We start from the raw sequence: 16,650 nt of genomic DNA on the forward strand, positions 1-16,650 counted from the left end.
CAATTAGAGACATCACTTGACTAGCCTAAATGCTTTTAAGATGTTCTCTTGATGTATTTATAACCAGTTGATATTTGTTACTGATTTATAATTACATGGTTTTCTGATGTTTTAAGGCTAAAAAGTGAAATTCACCCAAGCGATTCGAACTTTATCGCTCTTTGCATTCGTTTCGTAATTCGGATTTTCAAGAAAATTCTAAACAAAACAGTTCTTTTAGACATGGCTATTGAATGGCTAAGGCTTGGCCAAAATATGCCAAGAAGTTTTGTCAGAGTCAGCGCTTGTTGGCGAAATGTCATATATTATATTTGTAAATGCAGACTAAATTGAGCAAAGCATTCCTTTACTGCATTCTAGTTTTGATAATAAGAAATCAAATTTCTCAGTCATTTTCTGATTAAGGAAGGAATCTTAGATGCCGTTTTATTTGAACATGGTTGAAAGTATCCTTTTGAAAGAGTCAGAAATTTTTTATAATAATTGGATTCGGTCAGTTTTCCAACTTAACTTTGAATGGAAAGAGTGCTATCATAATTGATCTATGCGAGCTATTCCATTATTTTTCAAGAAGTCCTTTGTTATGAGATAAAACGGCCAAGAAGTTACCTTTATTCATGCGACTATGGTTTAAAATCATTGCCAGGGTGGAGAAGATTAATGTGTGTTTTTGTGCATTTAGCCTGATTTTGTGTAATGCTCCAGTGTTTCACCATTTTAGACTTCGGTTACAGAGGAAGAAACCATGTTTGGTAGGTCGTTTCGGTCTATAACCACCTTTGAAATATCTCGAACTGCTAATTACTGCATAGCTTCACGCATAAACTAGGCGAAACGTTTTTTATTTGGTTTTGTTAAGCTAGCTTGTGTGAAAACAGCCATAAAAATTAATATTAGAGTTGAGACTGCACCGAAGTGTTTTTGAAAGCCATCATTTCTTAATTTTTTCAGATACTTTTGCAATGAGCCGAGTCTTAACTGTAACACCCCTGAAGCGCAACACAGTGAACTTAAAGTTTCACTTCCCAGGTTTTGGAGGAGCTCAGCTTACTCGCTGTAGTTTATCTATTCCAGTAGAAGCCGTCATTCAGAACCTCGAGTTTGGCTTGTACCTGGTTTTGGAAACAGGTGAAACATGCATGCTCCAAAAGTTCGGAGAAAATTGTTTGTCTACCGTACTTGGCATCTCGTGTCATGGGAATTTCTCTTTGAAACTTTCAATCATTGACAGATTAGACAGAAATGACGTCGAGCACGACAATGATTCGAATAAAGATCAAATTGATAACTTTGTCGGCCAAGTAACTTTATCGGTTTTGTGCCATGGAATCGATAATTTACCTCGAAACGTAATATCTGACTGCAAAAAGTTTTCCGTCATTCAAGCGTGCAAAGCGACGTTGAACTCAGATTTCAATTCTTTAGTTTTTGATTCTAAACTATCAAACTGCCAAGTTGTGCTGGATAAAATCTCTCATGGCAGTCAAAATAATTCACGACGCTTTCATGGTTTGCTTTTCCTTACATTTCCCGCAGACAATGAGAAGTTTTGCGTTGCTGAATTTTCGTCGGATAACATTTGTTCAGATGTAGGCTTAAATGTGCCAAAAGGAGCGTCTTTTGAATTCAGTTTGAGCGAAGTTGAAGTTTTTAAAAATTCTAATGGCCTGGGAAATCATTACGATTCTGAGTCCAATGAGGCTTGTGAACAAGCTGCTAAAAGCGGTTCGGTTTTGACCGAAATTGAAATCAAAGTTTTGATTCATGCGACTAAGCTAGAGAATGTTTCACAAACTAGTTTTGAACGCTATTTGATTTTGAACAATGGAGAAACTTCGACAGTTGACTTTAGCGCGGAATCTGTCCAATCGGTAAAAATTTTAAAATTAGCCGCTCAGATTCCCAAAGAAATTTCGGATAATCAACAATCTTGCGTTCTCAAGGCAATTGTGAATGGAAGATTTGAAATTTCATTGATCGAATTGAAAACTTCGCAACCTTTTTCTGTCATAAACGAAACTTTGTTTTCTCCTTTTGGTTTGCGATTGGAAAGTGAAAGTCCATCCAAAGCTGTCGTATTTTATGAAGTTGAATTTCCGAAAAAGCAAGAAGCTGAAAACTACAATTCATGTGTGACATGCAAAGATGTTGACAAATTGTTTTCAACCTTCATCAAAATCCGAGATAAATTTTCAGCCGATGTTGCTTACATGCGTGAAAATGCCTTATTCGGATGTGATACTTTAGTGATAGGTGATTCAATTCTGCGATACGTTGACCCTTCAATCCTCAATGGAAACGTGTACGTGCAATCTTTGGGAGGGTGTACGATCGAGCAACTCGATTACATTATCTCGGTGCTTTCGTTGGAGCAGCTGAAAAGATTGATTATTCATATCGGGGTGAATAATACGCACGGATGTAATAACATGTGCAATGTTAGCGAGCAAGCTGAAAAATACCGAGCTCTGGTTGAAAAATGTAAAAAAAGAGCACCGAATGCTAAACTTTATTTATCAGCAATTGTTGCTCGTTTCGATAAAACATATTGTAACCAATGGGTTTCGAATTTAAACAGCGAGATTTGTAACCTGTGCCAAAAAGACTCTTTGTTAACATTCATCAGCAACAAGTCAGTTGCCTACGACAAATGGGGAAATAAGATTGGAGCTAATTTCACATATGATAATCTGCATATCTCGGAAAAAGGAACCCGACAACTTTTGTGTAGTATCAACATGATTACTAAAATATCAGACTACCTTCCCGAGGAATCAGAATCATCAGCTAATGAGTCGTTTGTAACCGCTGCTAATGATTCGATGGTTTCTTCTGGAAGCCACGTCGAATCTGGCAGTGGTTTTCAGCAGACTTACTTCTACCAAATCGGAGATAAAAAGCCCGGGGACAATCCAACAACATCTACGCCTGCAGGTCATAATCAACAGAAGAAAAAGAAAAATAAACAGAATAAACAAAAAACGAGATTGGGTTGGGGCGAGTTGGATGTTTTGAACTCGTTTGGACACAGTTCGAGTTCAAGTGCGGCGTCCAGTTGTGCCGAAGAGGAGCCAGGTAAGTCGTCGAGTGTGTCGGAAAAGAAAGACGTCTCAGGTGCAAGTGGTAGCAAAACTGTATTTCCTGCCGCGCGGTTGTCGGACGAGTTGGTGACCGAAAAAAGAGGTAAATGTTGCAAAGCTTTGCGTCTCATGTTGTCCATTTTGGCTTAGGTAAATTCTACGTTTTCGCAAAGGTTAATTGAATTAGCTTCAATAAACCATCCTCGCGGTGCTTAAATTTTCTCTTAAATTTGGAACAACGAATTTCTTTCCTAGTAAATGTTAAATAATGCTTGGAGTTGCTCGAAAGGTAAGTGAATTCTTCGAAAGGTTGCTAATTTAAAGGCAGGTAAATGGTGTTTTGTTTGGCTGTGACTGATTTCGTCCCATGACAGATTTCGTCCCATTTTAATTTCAACAGATATCGTCCCATTTCAAAGCGTATACAGATTTTGTCCCACAAATTTGGATATGGGACGAAATCTGTCAATTAAATAAATAGGACGAAATCTGCAGTAGGACGAATTCTGTGTCAATCGTTTTTATTTGCGGGGTCACCTTTGTTCCGGGTTGTTGAAGTTTTCGCATCTTAGATTTTTTGTTGAAATGCAATTTGGGATGAATGAAAACTTACTTTAAACTGAAATACATGTTTGATAGTGGCAAAAATATATTTTTAGCTTGTTTCTTTGATTAAACAGTTATCTGTGAAGTTGTTTTGGGTTATTGCGCCTTGTCGCAGTGTTTTCCTTGTCCCAGATACAAGTGGTCCGTATATGGGTGATTTGACATCCATCCTCTCAAGCGGTTTGGTGGATGTCATGTCAACTTGGAACTTGGTTCTGAGTTTGATTTTGCAACCGGTCAAAATGTATTATTTTACATGCATCGCCGAGCAGCTTCAATCCTAGTTAACTAATGTGACGGCCAAGGTGAAGGGGTCAAAGTTAACATGTTTTTTATCCTTGCGATCACCAAGGGATTGCAATCGGATACTAGACTTTTTTCCCCTTAAATAACTTTGTATACACAGAATGGTCAAAATTAGAAATGGTAAATATAGGTTCAGTTCATAATGAATTTGATTTTTTTTTGTCTCGGGGACTGGAGTTAAAGAATGCGTCTCCGACGGCAAGGGTTCTTGGTTCGAATCTGACAGGACTTTTTTTCCAATTGGAAATATTCCGTTCAAAAAATTGTTTGTCGGCTTATGACTTGTCTGCCTATGTTTTGTCTTAGTTGCCTGAAGTGTTTTTTTTTCGCTGTACGCAGTTGCTTTTAGTTTTTTGATTTATTTCTCTTGTTAGTAATTTTACTAGCATTGATTTGGTATTTTTTCTTTTTTTTTGGATACAAGGTTTCTGATTAGTTTTTTTATTTGAAATTGTGTGGAATTAGTTACAGTCTTAATTTATTGGTGTCTTAGGATTGAACAGTTTTATTTGAACTCGATTTATTTTTTTTGCATATTTGACCCGCCTGTTTTGTCTACGAAGATAAGCGGCGATTGTCGCTCGAGGTTTAGAACTGTGGTCCTTTTCTGGCTGAATTTTTTTTTATACGAGCATTTTTGTCTTTTTTTGTTGTTGTGATCTAGTTATTTAAACGTTGCGTATCAAGTTCACAATTTATAAGTTTGATGTAATTGGATTGTTTTTATCAGTTGACAGAGTTTTTCTTCCGATTTTGAGGAATTTATTTGAACTTTTTGCATTCATTTTTTAAGTTTTATAACTTATAACCATTTTTCCTGTTGTTGTTTATAGACAAGTGTTTTTGTAGCATATGCAGGTTGCTTGGTTGCAAGCTTTCAAACAAAGTTTTTGAGTACATTTAGGACTTTTTGGATCTCGATTTTTGGCCAAGGTTTTCTCCATCTATTGGTTATCTGAAAGAAATGAGTTGGTGTAGCCCGAATCTTTCTTATGTTTTAGGTAATTGATTTCTATAACAATTGCAATAAGTTTTTTCTTAATTTTTTCAGCCTACGATTTTACAACAGATTTCATTTAAAATTTTCAATTTTCGTTCAAGACTTTTGGGTTCTGGCATTTTATTCTGTATCGCAAGTGCTGCGAAGCTCAGCTTTGCGTCTTATTTTTTGCTATATTTGAATAAAACTTATGTTTGTGTTCAAGTTCGTTTGCTGATAGGATTTTATCTTAAGCCATGTTCAAAGATTTGCGAGTAGTTCATTTTCCTCGTTATAAGTCAGTAACGAAAAATCCGTTTTTTTAGAAACTAAAGCGACGGACGATTTGATGACATTTGAAGATAGCTCTACTATTCAACAACCGACTGACAACTACATTCAAGACGAGACTGGGACTAGAAGGCAATCAGAGACCGAATTGAGTGTCTCTAGTTTGAATGCAACATCAACTGTAGAAGAAGATACCGATGATGTCAATGGTTCTTGGCAGACTGTGTCTGAAGAGGTTGTTGAAAAAGAGAAAAAGGCGACGGGAAAAAAGGGCAAAAAGGGAAACAAAAGGACGAACAATGCTCTCAGTCAAAATGGTTAGTGATAATTTTTTTCACGATTTCATTGGAATACAAGGATTCTTTTTTGCGTCTGATATAAGAAAACTCATGCCAGATTTGAGTTTTTTCCAGAAAAAAGCATAATTTTTGAAACGAGCTGTTCTCAAGGTCTCAAGGTAAAATTTTTTTCAGTGTTTTTATAAGAAACTTAACATTCACCGAAAGAGCAACTGTTAACCAGTGTAGATGTCATTGAGCATGTCAATGATCAATAGATGTCAAGTTTGGGTGTTTTCAGGAATGCGCATCGCAGGAACCTTTTTGGATTTTAACTGGGTCAAAATCTCGAACGAATCACCAGCCGATTAGCTCGCATTAGGTAAGACCAATCATCACTGTTTGGTAGTAGCCTAAATTTGACATCAGCACTGGTTATATGCTCGTTAAATGTTATATTGCAGTTTTAATTTTGTTTCAGCGGTGTGTATTACGAATGTTGACACGAGTCAAGAAGATGGTAAGATGCCCGAAAAAGAAGTCCACGACACCGCTACATCATTAGAGTTAGTAGAGACTAAAAAACGAAAAGTGTCACTGAATGACGAAGTAACAGTCTTTCCTATTCCTCTACGGAAGAAAAAGTTCCCGGTCGAAATGATGCAGCTACCGGAGAAAAAAAAGAAAAAAGGGGAATTGAAAACGAATATAGTAGACGATGACCTATCGCTAGCTGAGTTCGCGGCCGAGTTCGTTTTGTCTGCGAAGAGCAGTGGAGCCAAGGATGGAGCTGTGTCGAAAAAGAAACAGAAACTTGCTAGTAAAAAAGCGAACAAAAAAGCAATGGTGAATAAATAGAGTAATTGTTGTGTTTGCTCTTAAAGAAGCGAATTAATTGTTTCTATAAATACAATTTTTCCATAAATAGGTTCCGATATCTCTATATATGGGTGAGATGTAATGAATCCGTAAGAAACAGCGAAAGAATTCATAGACCATAAAAATGAGGAAAAGGAGAGGGTGAGTAAGAATGGCCGTGTTAGTGTTTTCGGGAAGCCGAATAATTTTTTCAATCAAATTAATATGAAATATAATTATAATTTTTTCAATCTAAATAATATATAGATATATCTGTGCCCTAATCCTTGCAATGGTGTTGAAATCGCTAGTTCTTAAAACGGAGTTTTTTTGCAATTAAATTGTTGAATCATGACTGAATGGCCTTTATTATGATGCTTTACTCAACCTTCTTAGCCATTTTTGTAGTTCTATTCAAAAGTTTTAGTTTCTGAAATGTGACGTTTTTCTATTATTGTTCCCAAATTTTGAAGTTCCCATCTCTATAATGAGGAGCTGTCAGGGTACTCTCGGGGGTTGCGAATGTTGGCTCCAAATGTGATTGCTCATATCCTTGTTTAGGAGACGACGTTTTTTATGCTTTATTCCAAATTTTCAGAAATTGTTTTAAAAAATTCAAAAACGTGAATTTCCCAACCAAGTAGGTGGCTACTGTGAGGGTACTATAATGAGTTGCCAATTGTGCGTCCAAATACGACTGCTCAAGTGTCTTGTTTCGATATATGATCTTTTTTTTTTTTTTTTTTTTCAAAAATTCTGAGAAAAAGTTGGATTTACGAGTTTTCAAATATATTTGACAAATTCCGAACCCTGTAGTTTAGTGATGTCAGGGTACTCTCAGTGATTTAATTTCTAGCCTCCATATGTGAATGCTCAAATGCTTTTAGTTTCCGAGGTATGACGTTTTTTATAATTTGCTTAAAAGTTTTCAAAACTGAGATGCTAAATTTTTACAAAATTGAAATTTCACAACCCAAAAGCTGGATGCTACCAGGCTAGTATCAATATTTGCAATTGATTCCTCCTAATGTGACTGCTGAAATTGTTTTAGTTTCCGAGATATCCCATTTTTTATGATTTTCAAAACTTAAAAAAAAACTTAATTTATAAAAAATAAATTTTGAAATTCTCAAAAGTATGGTGAGGTGCTGTCAAGGTCTCAGGAAAATTATATCTGGACTCCAAATACGAGTGTTTTACGCATTCTTTTCCCTGCTAGAAATGACTTTTTCACGATTTTGTGTTTAGTTTAAAAAAATACTTTTCTCAAAATTGGAAATTGTCGACACATTTGTGGGGCGAAGTCACCTTTTTAGCAGCAGTTGTGGTCGCCATCTTAAAATTTATTCTCAAACTGTTCAGTTATTCGACCTATTTACAAACTGACTTCTTTATTATTTAATTAAGTAAAAATTAAACTAAGAAAAAAAGTCTGATGTTTTTAAGTTAATTACGTTGGATTTATCTTTTGATTGCAGTTAATGATATGCGTTCTAGCTAATGAAAAGAAAGAACTAAGTTAAGCAAGAGTCTCATTCATGGATTCAGTGGCTTTGCCCATGAAGTAATTAAATATACAAAGTGCAGTTTTATGCTGCCGGCCATTTTAGTGTTTTGTTTCAAAATACGAAGAACTGAAACACAGTAGTTTTGGGAAATACCATTTCAGTTTGAAAGTAACCGTTAAGTCAAAGTTTTCGTTTCGTTCAATCTTTGAAATCAAAGGCGTTTGATGCCTCCGTCTAATGTTACGGTCGCATTCCAATCGTTTTTCCAATTACTTAATATAGAAGTAGTTTTCACGTATATCAATCTGTCTGAGGTGAGTTACATTTAGTTTAGCTTTTGCTCAACGCAATTTTACTGGGTTTTGTTCACTGCTCTTGCTGACTATTTTTGCGAAGTTACTACGTTTGAAACTGATTTAGCATACTTTTTGTCGTGTTCATTATCTTGATAGCAATTTTCGTTTTGCTTTCATAAACGGGTGTTAGACTTCTTCCCGTAAACAACTTTCTTACAAACCTTAATTGCTTTTCTTATTTCCAGGCTCTTTCGACCTAGAGTTAACGCCATCGCTTTTGCACCCTAAAGTCAGGGGATTGAATCCCGGCCGGTTACTGTTTTTTTTCAGTTTGTATGCAATTGAAATTTCTGCGGTTAAAAATGATTTGTTGTACTTTCCTTTGTCTGCTCAAGTTGTGTCGCCGCATAACGGATTCGGCTCGTGCTGTAAGCAACTTTCATTGATTTGCATGTGCTAGTGTTCTTCAATGTAGTTTGAGAGAGGACTCAAAATTTTTTAGTTTTTTTTTTTTAATTAAAAGTTTTTTTTCGGCTCAAATTCTGTCTGTTCAATGCTTGGCGGCTTCGATGCTTGTAGTTTTGTTCATTTTAGTTTGAAGAGGTACTTTAAATTTAAAATTTTATAAAGTTTTTTTTGGGCTCTACTGATGTCTGCTCATAGGTTACCGGCTTTGTTTCCTTTTCGTACGTTATGTTCCGCTGATAATTGATTGTTCAAAGGTCTGTCATGTTTGCCTAGAATAAGCTCCTATCGAGGTATACGAAAATTTAATTTTTGTCAAACTTAAATATATATATATTTTTTGGTACAAGTAATAATGGTAACCATGCTCATTAAAAATTGAATAAAAACAACCTGCATTCCCGTTAGTTCACAGCTAGACAGAGTTCTTTTCAGGCAGTAAAGTTTTTCAAATGAATTTGTCGAAACCTTTTAGATTCTTGGTTTTCGTCCTGGCTTCCGTCGGTTCATTTTCCGTTTTTTAAAGAGTCGATGAACACAGTTCAGACTCTAAGATAGGTCGTGATGATATTTGTTCAGGATGTCTTCCAGGCTCAATTTTATTTTTTCGCGGCTTGACTTTTGATTTATTTTTAAGATCTGTTCGTTTCATTTGTTAAAAGGTAGGCAAACTCCACTGTCGAACAGCAAAACTGAAAAGATCACAAAAACGTGATCGAGTTTTAGTTTCGAAAGTGGAATTGATTTTTCAGATTTCCCCGCAAAATATAAAATTTACGTATTGATCCATTTCAAGGCAATCTAGTTTTACTTCGAAATTCCAAAGTATATTTTTATGTTTGTGTTGTATCGAAAGTGATGCGAAGTTCCGCTTGGCGTCTTTGTATAACTTTCGTTGAATCAGAGCACTACGTTTTCTTTAATGTTAATTACACTTGCGAGAGCTAGTGTATTGCAACCGGGTTTTAAACCTTTTCACCCTTTTAAAACCTTTTAAACCTTTTTAAAACTTTGTACACGGGATTCATGGCCTCTTCGAAGCGGAACTCAGCAGCTACTACCAGCTAACTAGATTCGCTAACCAAAACAGACATACTGTAATTAGAGCATGTTTGCAGTTTTACCTAATTTATTCAAATTTTTACAATTAATTTACCAACACTTTCATATAAAACTGTTTTTTCGGTTTTATCTTCATTAAGCTTGAATGGTCTCGCTTTTTATTATATCGTTTTAAGTTCCTCATATTGTGTCTTCTGATAAGCGAATATGCCTAAGTGTCTCGTGAGGGGATCAGTTTGTATGTTTCTTAATGAAAACATTTGTTTTTCGGCTCGATTTTTTGTCTGGTCAATTACCGTCGGCTTTGTTGCCGCTTCGTTTGTTTTGCTTCTGTACTAAATTGGGTGCTGCAATTGAGTTACCTGAAATGTTTTATCATTTTGATTTTTGTTCAATAAAATTCATACATAATAAAGTTTTGGAAGTTTTTTCGCCTTTCTAGTGTTTAAATTACGTCCAATTTTCTTGTCGGTTAATTTTCTTTTTCGTATTTGAGTTGCATCGCAAGTGGTGCGAATCTCCGTTTCGCCTCTTTAAAATTATGAAGTCCCTGTTTCAGTTGTGAAAGTTTTTTTTCCCAAATTTTCGCCGCGATTGGTGATTTCGAAGTGTTTCTGCTTTACCTTGTCCGAAGATGCTTCTGGTTTTGAGAAAATGTCAAACTTTTTATCATCAATGAATTTGTAAAAGGCACTGATTTGTTTTGTTTGATTTTTTGTTTGTTTCTGGCTGAATTCGGTTTTTTTTGCGGTGTGCTTTTTTTGTAAGCTTAATCCCAATTCTTTTGGTGAAAAGAAAAAAAATTACGCTATTGAATAGTTAGTTATGTTGTATAAAACATTTTCAATCATTAAATGTTCTTCAAATTGAAAGAGCTTTGCCATGATGTAATTTTTTCTTGGAATTTCGAAATCAATCTTGTTTTTCGGTTTCCTTGTTCATTGACATTCTTCCAACTTACTGTTTTTTCTCAAATGGAGTCAATTTTATTCAAAATGTCAATTTTTCCCGGCTATGTTTGTTTCATTTAGTTTTGATGCAGAGCGGAAACGATTGATTTTAAAGATGTTACAATAGGTTCGTTCTCAGTTTCGTAATTCTTTCAAGTTAACTGAAGTTGGGTTGGTGTTTTGCAAAAATTCTTGTTGTAGATTTTTTTACTCTAGAAAAGACTGCTCGTATCTGACCTTTAATGTTCCGTTGAAGATGTTTTTGATTGAAAAAATGATAAAACTTTTCGAAAACTAATAGAAACCTTCATTTTTTTTGTTTAATCACCCCCACCAGACGCCAAGTAAAGTATAAAGTGATATAATTCGCGCCTGGTTGCGTATTAATAAGAATGAATTGCTTGCCCCATTTAATTGGGAATGATTCAGTTTGCCGCTGACGACCCTTTAGTTTGACGAAATGTTTTGCCCGCTAATATAGGACGTTTCAAACCCTCACAACTGAATCCGCTAATATCGGGACGCTTCAAACCCTCATAACTGAATCCGCTAAAATCGGTACGTTTCAAATCCGTTAATATTAGACGCTTCTGATTTGTCTTTTTGTGTGAAATCACGTACCACGAATTGTTCCTATGCCGACCATTCACGTTTTTGTTTCGATCCTTTGAAAAATGTGGAGGAACTTCGTATTCGCGTGTGTTTTCAATTTTTTTTGTTTGCCACGCAAAATCAGGTACCACCAATAATCATCGGAATGGGTCGAGTGATAGATCATATTGAAGCCCTCTCAGTAGTGATTCGAACGACATTTAAAAATTAAAGCTTAAATGAAGCCTTGAAAATTTAGTTTTAATTGAGTAAAGTTAATTTTTTGAGTTTTTTGATGAGCGCAATTTAATTTCTTTCCAGCGAATAAACTTGTGCTGAGCTTGAAAGAAATCAAAGCCAAACCGCTAAAAATTAAACATCAGCGTGAAAAAATCCTATGAAAAAACATGCAACACGACCTAAATAATTGCAAATCACATAATATAAAGTTAACTAAAGTTATGGCTTGATCTTCGAAAAGTACATTTAAATAAGGATAGCGGGTTATAATAGCAGAATGTTCCGGCGATAGTCTATAAAAAACCATTTTATTTCAAATCAGTGTCGTTTTTTCTATGTGGTGTGATAAAAATCAAAATAAAAAATAGAAATTAGGCAAAAACTTCCAAAAAATTCAAAACATTTCTGCAAAAAAATTAGGAAAAAATTTTTCAAATTGTTGTTACATTTCTTTTTCGTTTTTCTAGCCATTTTGCTACAAAAGCTGGTTTGCAGTTGGCCTTTTTGAATCTTACTGTCGCAGTTGCCTAATATTTATTTGCCTAATATTTGTATATTTATTTTCAGTTGCCTAATATTTAAGCTTGTTTTGTCACACCACATTGAAAAAATTGGAAATAAAATTGTATTTTTTAAAGACTATCGTCGGAACATTCTGTGCTAAAGTAACCCGCTATCCTAATTTAAATTTTCCTTTCGGAGATCAAACCAATAACTTAAGTTGAGTTTATGTGATTTGCAATTATTTGGGTCGTGTTGTTTTTTTTTTCCTTTCGGAGATCAAACCAATAACTTAAGTTGAGTTTATGTGATTTGCAATTATTTGGGTCGTGTTTTTTTTTCAGGAAGTCTTAGAATTTGTTCACGCTGATGTTTGATTTTTTAGCGCTTTGGCTTTGATTTCTTTTGAAGTTCAGCTCAAGCTTATTCGCTGGAAAAAAATTAAATTGCGCTCTTCAACGATAAAAATGAAATGGGGCAAAAAACAGCAAAGAAAATTCCGAAAGTTTTTTGAAATTATTAGTTTTTTCGTCGAATTTTTCAGTTCATTGAATTTTTTCCAACTGTCTGTTGGCTGTTTTTTTGCTAATAGTGAAATTCTACAGGGTCATTCCATCTTAGACCCTGTGTTAAAGTTTTGTTAGCAAATGTCTGTCATAGTTTTAATTGAAGTAATTGATACTTCCGTTGCTGAAAAGTATTTAGTTCTTCCTTTCTGCTATCTGAACGTATTATAAAAACCTTATATTTCGAATTACAGTTTGTAATGGCCGATTCTGAGAGTCTGCCATTTCAAGCGGATTACGCCAAAAGTTCGCGGGCTTCGTGCAAACAGTGCTCAAACACGATTCAAAAAGAGAGCTTACGAATTGCGTCTGTGACCCAGAGCTCAAAATGGGACGGGAAATTGACGCGATGGTTCCATTATAGCTGTTTCTTTGAACGTAACAGACCAAAAACTGTTTTGGACATCGAAGGTTTCAACGAGTTGAGATGGGACGACCAGGAGAAAATTAAGAAAAAGTTGGGTGACCCTGGAGACGGGACCATAAATCTGACAAAAATCAGTGATTTTTTGATCGAGTACGCCGCTTCTGGACGAGCAAGTTGCAGAACATGCGAAGAGAAATTGCTGAAAGGTGAGCTTAGAATATCAGTTATGGGCCATGACGAAAGGTATGGAGCTGTGAAACGATGGAGACACCCTAAATGTTTCAAGGACAGCATGGAAGAGGTTGGGTTCGGTCATGATGTCGCGAAAGTTCCTGGATATTCTTCATTGAAGAGCGAAGACCAAAAAATGCTGAAAGAGTTACTGAAGGTTGAAGTTTCGAGAAAGAAGCCAAGAACAGAAGAAACAACCGAAGATGAAAGCAATAAGCAAGAGGCTAAAAAGCCAAAAGTAGACAACGAAGTACTGGCAAAACAAAACAAGAAAATCTGGAAGTTGATTGACAAATTGAAGCTGCTGGAAAAGAAGGAAGTTCGGACTTTTGTAGAGGAAAACGTTACTACACTGCCACGTGGTGATACCGAGCTGTACCAATGTGCTGCTGATATTCTGATTTTTGGAGCTACGGAACCCTGTCCTGAATGTAAAGGTCAAGTGTTTGCTAAATCGGACGCGTATCATTGCTCGGGCCAAGTGTCAGCATATACGTCTTGTTTGTACACGTCTAAAGATCACAAGCGAAAGGCATTTAAAGTTCCAAAAGAGTTGGAAAATGATCCAGAATCTTTATTCAAAGATGTCAAGTATAAGCCAAATGTAAAAGTCTTCCCGGAAGTGGCAGCGGTTAAACAGCGAAACGTGTTTGAAAATAACAACACAGAAGTTTCCGGAAAACAGCAGGCGAAGCGAGATGCGATGTGGAAAAGTGAACTGAAATCTATGAAGGTCAAGGTTAAAGGCGGAGCAGCCGTTGATCCTCAATCAGGATTGGGAGATGATCATCATGTTTTAATGTGCAATGACTCTCAGCCAAGTCAGCCCTACAGTTGTATTTTGAATATGGTTGATATTGCAAGAGGGTACAACTCGTACTACAAACTTCAATTACTGGAGTCAGATAAAGGCATGAAAAAAGTGTATCGAGTCTATCGAGCTTGGGGACGATTAGGCACAACTATAGGCGATGATAAAACGGAACAGTTTCTGTCAAAAAATGTGGCAATTGAAAATTTTGAAGAGGTATATCTTGACAAAACAGGAAACGAGTGGAGCAATCGGAGTAAATTTGAGAAGAAAGCTGGAAAATTTGCCCCGGTTGAGGTGAATTATGAAGATAATTCAAGTTGTGATGAGGTTCAAGATTTCGACAAAGGTGAGTCGAAATTACCAGTGCCGTTGCAAAATTTGATCAAACTGATTGCGAACTTTGAAAATTTGAAACGAGACATGCTAGAATTTGAAATCGATATGGAGAAAATGCCGCTCGGCCGTTTGAGCAAAAATCAGATCAACGAAGGTTACAAAATTCTCTCCGAGGCATCGCTGTATGTCAATGAAGAAGATCGAGAGAAGAATAAAATGAAAATTCTGGATGTTTCGAATAGGTTTTTCACGGTAATACCGCATGATTTCGGCATGCGCCGAGCACCTTTGCTGGATAACACAGAAATCATCAATTCAAAATGCAAAATGCTGGACAGTTTGTCGGAAATTGAAAGCGCGTATAAAATTCTCTCGGCTGTTTCGGGTGAAGGTGATGGAGAAACGAAATCAATGATCGATTCTTACTACCAAAAGTTGAAATGCAAAATTGAACCAGTTGAAAAAGAAACAGATGATTTCAAAGACATTGAAACCTATGTGAAGAACACGCACGCTTCCACCCACAGTCATTACAGTTTGGAAATTGTTGATCTTTTCAAGTTGAAAAGAAAAGAGGAAACGATCAAATTCACGCCATTCAATGCATGGCCGGAAAGGAAGTTGCTCTGGCACGGTTCCAGATTGTCAAACTTCGCGAGCATTCTGAGCAAGGGTCTTAAAATTGCCCCTCCCGAAGCGCCCGTTACTGGTTACATGTTTGGCAAAGGCGTCTATTTTGCGGACATGGTATCAAAAAGTGCGAATTACTGCCACGCTTCGCCATGTAACAACGAAGGTTTGCTTCTCCTGTGTGAAGTGGCGCTTGGTAAGAGTCATTGCTTGACATCGGCTGATAGTAGTCTGAAGAAACCGCCAACTTTGACTTACAGTGTGCATGGAATGGGTAAAACAGGTCCTGATCCGGCGGGTAGCAAAACTTGGCAGTCGGGCTGTGTGATTCCGTGCGGGAAACCGATCGAAAATGACCTGAGCAAAACGGATCTGCTCTACAATGAGTTCATTGTTTACGATACTTCACAGATCAAAATGCAATACTTGGTGAAGGTCAAGTTCAATTTCTCGTATGGAGATATGATTTGATGTGACCTGATTTGATGGATGAAAAGGAAAATAACATAAAACTTTGTTTTATTGAAAACGGAAAATGCACGTCATGTTTTCTATGTTTGTTTAGATTGTTTCAACTAATCAATTTGAGCAATTTACCCTGAAGTAAAGATTGTCTGGAATTAAAGTCAGAATACGCCTGAGATTTCCTTTCAGTTGAAAATGCAATGCTTTTGTTTATCTTATTTATGAATGAATAATCGTGAATTCGACCAATTTGTTGTGATTTTCGTTTTTCAACTGAGGACTGTCGTGACAATGACCTTGAATCTTTTTAAATTACGGCTACTTAAAAAAACTGCCAGGTTTCTGTGCAAGCAGCACGTCATTGTCCTATTTTTGTAATTTAGAATAAACATGTTCCTTTTAACCGATTTGAACAATGTCAGAATGATCAATCTTAAGCTGTCAAAATATCAGCCTGCAAATTAAAAGAAGGATGGTCGAAACTGTTAGAGATGTGTTTGACCTTTTGAGTCAAATCAAGCATTTTTGGATAAAGGCTTGAGTGCAATAAATCGATGAAAATGGTTTCGAAAATGTGGCAGGGAAACGTTTTGCTATTATGCGAATCAATATTTTGAAATCTACTAGGGTGATGCGACATATCATTACTCATAACCGGCAGCAACATAGCGGGGGGGGGGGGCAGAACAGTAAACTGACCCAGGCAAATTGTGAAACCGAAAAATTAATCATTACAAGCGACTATCGCTGAAGCAATTTACAAAAATGCGACCTTCGGCAAATGTAAGGTACTCATGTTTACGCCCAAATTTAGGTATCTCAGGGAAAGCTCATAGAGGTCAAGTGTGGGATCATAGCATTGCCTGACAAGATGTGATTCGAGTTCCAAAAAATAAAAATAAAATGTCTGATTGTCGGTCGAAAAAAATTGGTCAGAATTATTTTGTTTTTGTTTTAGAATAATTTGGACGCATGAATGAGCGATAGAGTTAACTTGCAATCTATTTCCTTTTTGAAAAATAAGAAGTTATTTTTGAAAACATAGCATTGATTTGTTTATCTAGTTTTTTTGAGACGCTTCGGAAAATTTTGGGTATATCAATCCGATTTTCACCGAATTGGTATCAGTGGAGAAATCAGCTCACATGTGCTCTTGTATATTCTGCTAGTCTCTCTTAAACTTACCTCATGCCTCGCGGCCTTGGGCTTTTCCAATTCCAAAGAACTTTT

The 16,650-nt window shown here is 36.2% G+C and overlaps 2 protein-coding genes across 3 annotated transcripts; both read left to right on the plus strand.

The window, feature by feature from the left end:
• Positions 1–955: 955 nt before the first annotated feature.
• On the plus strand, positions 956–6,426 carry LOC134840213 (uncharacterized). 2 transcript variants are annotated; one of them, XM_063855937.1, is made up of 4 exons: positions 956–3,183; positions 5,298–5,579; positions 5,842–5,922; positions 6,022–6,135. In XM_063855937.1, the coding sequence occupies exons 1-3, from the start codon at positions 963–965 to the stop codon at positions 5,910–5,912; spliced, it is 2,574 nt and encodes an 857-aa protein (XP_063712007.1). In that variant the 5' UTR covers positions 956–962; the 3' UTR covers positions 5,913–5,922; positions 6,022–6,135. The 2 variants fall into 2 exon arrangements, with proteins under 2 accessions (XP_063712007.1, XP_063712006.1); XM_063855936.1 differs by lacking the exon at positions 5,842–5,922 and having other exon boundaries at positions 6,022–6,426.
• A 1,702-nt stretch (positions 6,427–8,128) lies between these two features.
• LOC134838915 (poly [ADP-ribose] polymerase 1-like) lies at positions 8,129–15,679 on the plus strand. Its single transcript, XM_063854229.1, has 2 exons — positions 8,129–8,220; positions 12,772–15,679. The coding sequence occupies exons 1-2, from the start codon at positions 8,131–8,133 to the stop codon at positions 15,424–15,426; spliced, it is 2,745 nt and encodes a 914-aa protein (XP_063710299.1). The 5' UTR covers positions 8,129–8,130; the 3' UTR covers positions 15,427–15,679.
• The last annotated feature ends 971 nt before the right edge of the window (positions 15,680–16,650 follow it).

This window comes from Symsagittifera roscoffensis, chromosome 2 (genome assembly GCF_963678635.1).
Source record: "Symsagittifera roscoffensis chromosome 2, txSymRosc1.1, whole genome shotgun sequence".
In the NCBI taxonomy this organism is placed as follows: Eukaryota; Metazoa; Xenacoelomorpha; order Acoela; family Convolutidae; genus Symsagittifera; species Symsagittifera roscoffensis.

Bases quoted from the DNA above. Each gene is read 5' to 3' on its own strand.
- LOC134840213 (XM_063855936.1), top strand. From the start codon at position 963: ATGAGCCGAGTCTTAACTGTAACACCCCTGAAGCGCAACACAGTGAAC. The intron at 3,184-5,297 runs GTAAATGTTGCA...CCGTTTTTTTAG, and splicing joins GTTGGTGACCGAAAAAAGAG to AAACTAAAGCGACGGACGAT. The intron at 5,580-6,021 runs GTTAGTGATAAT...ATTTTGTTTCAG, and splicing joins CAATGCTCTCAGTCAAAATG to CGGTGTGTATTACGAATGTT.
- LOC134838915 (XM_063854229.1), top strand. From the start codon at position 8,131: ATGCCTCCGTCTAATGTTACGGTCGCATTCCAATCGTTTTTCCAATTA. The intron at 8,221-12,771 runs GTGAGTTACATT...TTCGAATTACAG, and splicing joins CGTATATCAATCTGTCTGAG to TTTGTAATGGCCGATTCTGA.